This window comes from Ascaphus truei, unplaced genomic scaffold, assembly GCF_040206685.1.
Source record: "Ascaphus truei isolate aAscTru1 unplaced genomic scaffold, aAscTru1.hap1 HAP1_SCAFFOLD_3002, whole genome shotgun sequence".
Taxonomy (NCBI): Eukaryota; Metazoa; Chordata; class Amphibia; order Anura; family Ascaphidae; genus Ascaphus; species Ascaphus truei.
The window spans coordinates 1-6,407 of NW_027455966.1; the positions used below are offsets into that span (position 1 = coordinate 1).

The 6,407-nt window shown below is 57.3% G+C and overlaps 1 protein-coding gene across 1 annotated transcript; it reads left to right on the plus strand.

Moving 5' to 3' along the window:
• The first annotated feature begins 7 nt into the window (after positions 1-7).
• On the plus strand, positions 8-5,264 carry LOC142483141 (mediator of DNA damage checkpoint protein 1-like). The gene is made up of 3 exons (XM_075583203.1): positions 8-52; positions 4,280-4,390; positions 4,622-5,264. The coding sequence occupies exons 2-3, from the start codon at positions 4,328-4,330 to the stop codon at positions 4,796-4,798; spliced, it is 240 nt and encodes a 79-aa protein (XP_075439318.1). The 5' UTR covers positions 8-52; positions 4,280-4,327; the 3' UTR covers positions 4,799-5,264.
• The last annotated feature ends 1,143 nt before the right edge of the window (positions 5,265-6,407 follow it).

Genomic DNA, 6,407 nt, shown 5'->3' on the forward strand with positions numbered 1-6,407 from the left:
TTTTATCCTGTCAGAGTCACTGCAGAAAGCCCGGAGGAGACCCCTGTTTGAGGTGACGTCTGTGGGGGGAGGGACAGACACATCGCTCCCTTCTGTCTGTGTCACTGTGTCACCCTGCGGGGGGAGGGACAGTCTCATAGCTCCCTTCTGTCTGTGTCACTGTGTCACCCTGCGGGGGGAGGGACAGACTCATAGCTCCCTTCTGTCTGTGTCACTGTGTCACCCTGCGGGGGAGGGACAGACTCATAGCTCCCTTCTGTCTGTGTCACTGTGTCACCCTGCGGGGGGAGGGACAGACTCATAGCTCCCTTCTGTCTGTGTCACTGTGTCACCCTGCGGGGGGAGGGACAGACTCATAGCTCCCTTCTGTCTGTGTCACTGTGTCACCCTGCGGGGGGAGGGACAGACACATAGCTCCCTTCTGTCTGTGTCACTGTGTCACCCTGCGGGGGGAGGGACAGACTCATAGCTCCCTTCTGTCTGTGTCACTGTCACCCTGCGGGGGGAGGGACAGACTCATAGCTCCCTTCTGTCTGTGTCACTGTGTCACCCTGCGGGGGACTGACAGACTCATAGCTCCCTTCTGTCTGTGTCACCCTGCGGGGGGAGGGACAGACTCATAGCTCCCTTCTGTCTGTGTCACTGTGTCACCCTGCGGGGTGAGGGACAGACACATCGCTCCCTTCTGTCTGTGTCAGTGTGTCACCCTGCGGGGGGAGGGACAGACTCATAGCTCCCTTCTGTCTGTGTCACTGTGTCACCCTGCGGGGGGAGGGACAGACTCATAGCTCCCTTCTGTCTGTGTCACTGTGTCACCCTGCGGGGGGAGGGACAGACTCATAGCTCCCTTCTGTCTGTGTCACTGTGTCACCCTGCGGGGGGAGGGACAGACTCATAGCTCCCTTCTGTCTGTGTCACTGTGTCACCCTGCGGGGGGAGGGACAGACACATAGCTCCTTTCTGTCTGTGTCACTGTGTCACCCTGCGGGGGGAGGGACAGACTCATAGCTCCATTCTGTCTGTGTCACTGTCACCCTGCGGGGGGAGGGACAGACTCATAGCTCCCTTCTGTCTGTGTCACTGTGTCACCCTGCGGGGGAGGGACAGGCTCATAGCTCCCTTCTGTCTGTGTCACTGTGTCACCCTGCGGGGGACTGACAGACTCATAGCTCCCTTCTGTCTATGTCACCCTGCGGGGGGATGGACAGACTCATAGCTCCCTTCTGTCTGTGTCACTGTGTCACCCTGCAGGGGGAGGGACAGACACATAGCTCCCTTCTGTCTGTGTCACTGTGTCACCCTGCGGGGGGAGGGACAGACACATAGCTCCCTTCTGTCTGTGTCACTGTGTCACCCTGCGGGGGAGGGACAGACTCATAGCTCCCTTCTGTCTGTGTCACCCTGCGGGGGAGGGACAGACACATCGCTCCCTTCTGTCTGTGTCACTGTGTCACCCTGCGGGGGGAGGGACAGACTCATAGCTCCCTTCTGTCTGTGTCACTGTGTCACCCTGCGGGGGAGGGACAGACTCATAGCTCCCTTCTGTCTGTGTCACTGTGTCACCCTGCGGGGGACTGACAGACTCATAGCTCCCTTCTGTCTGTGTCACCCTGCGGGGGGAGGGACAGACTCATAGCTCCCTTCTGTCTGTGTCACTGTGTCACCCTGCGGGGGGAGGGACAGACACATAGCTCCCTTCTGTCTGTGTCACTGTGTCACCCTGCGGGGGGAGGGACAGACACATAGCTCCCTTCTGTCTGTGTCACTGTGTCACCCTGCGGGGGGAGGGACAGGCTCATAGCTCCCTTCTGTCTGTGTCACTGTGTCACCCTGCGGGGGAAGGACAGGCTCATAGCTCCCTTCTGTCTGTGTCACTGTGTCACCCTGCGGGGGGAAGGACAGACTCATAGCTCCCTTCTGTCTGTGTCACTGTGTCACCCTGCGGGGGGAGGGACAGGCTCATAGCTCCCTTCTATCTGTGTCACTGTGTCACCCTGCGGGGGGAGGGACAGTCTCATAGCTCCCTTCTGTCTGTGTCACTGTGTCACCCTGCGGGGGAAGGACAGACTCATAGCTCCCTTCTGTCTGTGTCACTGTGTCACCCTGCGGGGGAAGGACAGGCTCATAGCTCCCTTCTGTCTGTGTCACTGTGTCACCCTGCGGGGGGAAGGACAGACTCATAGCTCCCTTCTGTCTGTGTCACTGTGTCACCCTGCAGGGGGAGGGACAGGCTCATAGCTCCCTTCTGTCTGTGTCACTGTGTCACCCTGCAGGGGGAGGGACAGGCTCATAGCTCCCTTCTGTCTGTGTCACTGTGTCACCCTGCGGGGGGAGGGACAGACTCATAGCTCCCTTCTGTCTGTGTCACTGTGTCACCCTGCGGGGGGGAGGGACAGACTCATAGCTCCCTTCTGTCTGTGTCACTGTGTCACCCTGCGGGGGGAGGGACAGACTCATAGCTCCCTTCTGTCTGTGTCACTGTCACCCTGCGGGGGGAGGGACAGACTCATAGCTCCCTTCTGTCTGTGTCACTGTGTCACCCTGCAGGGGAGGGACAGACTCATAGCTCCCTTCTGTCTGTGTCACTGTGTCACCCTGCGGGGGGGAGGGACAGACTCATAGCTCCCTCCTGTCTGTGTCACTGTGTCACCCTGCGGGGGGAGGGACAGACTCATAGCTCCCTTCTGTCTGTGTCACTGTGTCACCCTGCGGGGGGAGGGACAGACTCATAGCTTCCTTCTGTCTGTGTCACTGTCACCCTGCGGGGGGAGGGACAGTCTCATAGCTCCCTTCTGTCTGTGTCACTGTGTCACCCTGCAGGGGAGGGACAGACTCATAGCTCCCTTCTGTCTGTGTAACTGTGTCACCCTGCGGGGGGAGGGACAGACTCATAGCTTCCTTCTGTCTGTGTCACTGTCACCCTGCGGGGGGAGGGACAGTCTCATAGCTCCCTTCTGTCTGTGTCACTGTGTCACCCTGCGGGGGAGGGACAGACTCATAGCTCCCTTCTGTCTGTGTCACTGTGTCACCCTGCGGGGGGAGGGACAGGCTCATAGCTCCCTTCCGTCTGTGTCACTGTGTCACCCTGCGGGGGGAGGGACAGACTCATAGCTCCCTTCTGTCTGTGTCACTGTGTCACCCTGCAGGGGAGGGACAGACTCATAGCTCCCTTCTGTCTGTGTCACTGTGTCACCCTGCGGGGGAGGGACAGGCTCATAGCTCCCTTCTGTCTGTGTCACTGTGTCACCCTGCGGGGGGAGGGACAGACACATAGCTCCCTTCTGTCTGTGTCACTGTGTCACCCTGCGGGGGGAGGGACAGACTCATAGCTCCCTTCTGTCTGTGTCACTGTGTCACCCTGCGGGGGGAGGGACAGACTCATAGCTCCCTTCTGTCTGTGTCACTGTGTCACCCTGCGGGGGAGGGACAGACTCATAGCTCCCTTCTGTCTGTGTCACTGTGTCACCCTGCGGGGGGAGGGACAGACTCATAGCTCCCTTCCGTCTGTGTCACTGTGTCACCCTGCGGGGGAGGGACAGACTCATAGCTCCCTTCTGTCTGTGTCACTGTGTCACCCTGCGGGGGGAGGGACAGACTCATAGCTCCCTTCTGTCTGTGTCACTGTGTCACCCTGCGGGGGGAGGGACAGACACATAGCTCCCTTCTGTCTGTGTCACTGTGTCACCCTGCGGGGGAGGGACAGGCTCATAGCTCCCTTCTGTCTGTGTCACTGTGTCACCCTGCGGGGGGAGGGACAGACTCATAGCTCCCTTCTGTCTGTGTCACTGTGTCACCCTGCGGGGGAGGGACAGACTCATAGCTCCCTTCTGTCTGTGTCACTGTGTCACCGTGCGGGGGGAGGGTCAGACTCATAGCTCCCTTCTGTCTGTGTCACTGTGTCACCCTGCGAGGGAGGGACAGACTCATAGCTCCCTTCTGTCTGTGTCACTGTGTCACCCTGCGGGGGAGGGACAGACTCATAGCTCCCTTCTGTCTGTGTCACCGTGTTACCCTGCGGGGTAGGGACAGATTCATAGCTCCCTTCTGTCTGTGTCACTGTGTCACCCTGCGGGGGAGGGACAGACTCATAGCTCCCTTCTGTCTGTGTCACTGTGTCACCCTGCAGGGGGAGGGACAGTCTCATAGCTCCCTTCTGTCTGTGTCACTGTGTCACCCTGCGGGGGGAGGGACAGACTCATAGCTCCCTTCTGTCTGTGTCACTGTGTCACCCTGCGGGGGGAGGGACAGACTCATAGCTCCCTTCTGTCTGTCTCCCCAGGGTTATGAGATTCACGTCACCCCTAACGTAAAGCCGGAGCCTGAGCACATGCAGGAGATTATCCGCTGCAGCGGGGCAACTTACCTTCCGAAAATGCCCCGGGCCTACAAGGTAAAGGGCAAATATCCTTTTCCCAAGAGCTGACGCTCTAATATACACAAGCACTGTCTGACTCCAGGAACTGTTGCTCAAATATACACAGGTCTGACCCAAGAAGCTGACACTCTAGTGAACTCTAATAGAGACATTGACTAACCCGAAGAGCTGACAGTCTAATTAACACGGACCGCACCGTAACCGCAGGAGCTGACGCTTTATTTCCGCCTGCGTCCTGCCTTCCAGGAGAAGCGCGTCATCGTGTCGTGCCCCGAGGACCGCGCCCTCTGCCGCAGCGCGCCCGCCCCGGTCACCTCCGCGGAGTTCATCCTCAGCGGGATTCTGCGCCAGGAGGCGGATCCGGCCGCGCATCTGCTGGGCGCCACGGACTCGGCACCCACCCCCGCCAAGCGTCGGCGCTGAGGGGAGCCCCGTCCCACCTGTGACATACTCCATACCACTAGAGAGCGCGGCGAGTTCAATTTTAGTGTATATAGATACTCAGCATCGTTATACAGCGCAGCGTCTTCATTATCCATGTATAGATACTCGGCATCATTAAAGAATGCAGCATGATCATGATCAGTGTATAGATACTCTCCATCATTATACAGCGCGGCGTGTTCATTATCCACGTGTAGATACTCCGCATCATTATACAGCGCTGCACGTTCATTATTAGTGTGTAGATACTCTGCATCATTATACAGCGCGGCGTGTTCATGATCACTGTATAGATTGTCCGCATCATTATACAGCGCGGCGTGTTCATTATTAGTGTATAGATACTCTGCATCATTATACAGTGTGGCATATAATGACGTGTATACCTGTATATGGACCGGTCGCTGTGTACATAATAAATATGCTGTATTTTTCCTGTGTGAAACGTGACTGTGATTGATGTGTGTGTATGTGTGCGCGTCAGTGTGTGTATGTGTGCGCGTCCGTGTATGTATGTTTGTGCGTCCGTATATGTATGTTTGTGCGTCCGTGTATGTATGTTTGTGCGTCCCTATATGTATGTTTGTGCGTCCGTGTGTGTATGTTTGTGCGTCCGTGTGTGTATGTTTGTGCGTCCGTGTATGTATGTTTGTGCGTCCCTATATGTATGTTTGTGCGTCCGTGTATGTATGTTTGTGCGTCCGTGTGTGTATGTTTGTGCGTCCGTGTGTGTATGTTTGTGCGTCCGTGTATGTGTCAGTTTAATAAAGTTTTTTTTAAGTGTAGTTAAGGTTTTTAAGTAAATCCTTTAAAAGTCTGGAAATTACAAAGTGAAGGTGACACCCAACTGTAACTCCCTCCCATGCTTTGCTGATGACATCATGAATGACATCACATCAGAGAAGGTGGAACGCAGCCCCACAGAACCAGGCGTCTCCGGCCCATCTCTCCCCCAGCCCGCTCCTCACACCTCCTGAAGCATCATCCCACCTCTGATCCCCGTCTCCTCCCGTCCTCCAGAAACATGAGATGTCTCCAATCCCTTTCTCATCCTTACATCAGGCGTCTCCGGCCCATCTCTCCCCCAGCCCGCTCCTCACACCTCGGGGCCCTTCTCCATCTCCTGAAGCATCATCCCACCTCTGATCCCCGTCTCCTCCCGCCCCCCAGTAACATGAGGCGTCTCCAATCCCTTTCTCATCCTTACATCAGGCGTCTCCGGCCCATCTCTCCCCCAGCCCGCTCCTCACACCTCGGGGCCCTTCTCCATCTCCTGAAGCATCATCCCACCTCTGATCCCCGTCTCCTCCCGCCCCCCAGTAACATGAGGCGTCTCCAATCCCTTTCTCATCCTTACATCAGGCGTCTCCGGCCCATCTCTCCCCCAGCCCGCTCCTCACACCTTGGGGCCCTTCTCCATCTCCTGAAGCATCATCCCACCTCTGATTCCCGTCTCCTCCCGCCCCCCAGTAACATGAGGCGTCTCCAATCCCTTTCTCATCCTTACATCAGGCGTCTCCGGCCCATCTCTCCCCCAGCCCGCTCCTCACACCTCGGGGCCCTTCTCCATCTCCTGAAGCATCATCCC

Bases quoted from the DNA above. Each gene is read 5' to 3' on its own strand.
- LOC142483141 (XM_075583203.1), top strand. From the start codon at position 4,328: ATGCAGGAGATTATCCGCTGCAGCGGGGCAACTTACCTTCCGAAAATG. The intron at 4,391-4,621 runs GTAAAGGGCAAA...CCTGCCTTCCAG, and splicing joins AAATGCCCCGGGCCTACAAG to GAGAAGCGCGTCATCGTGTC.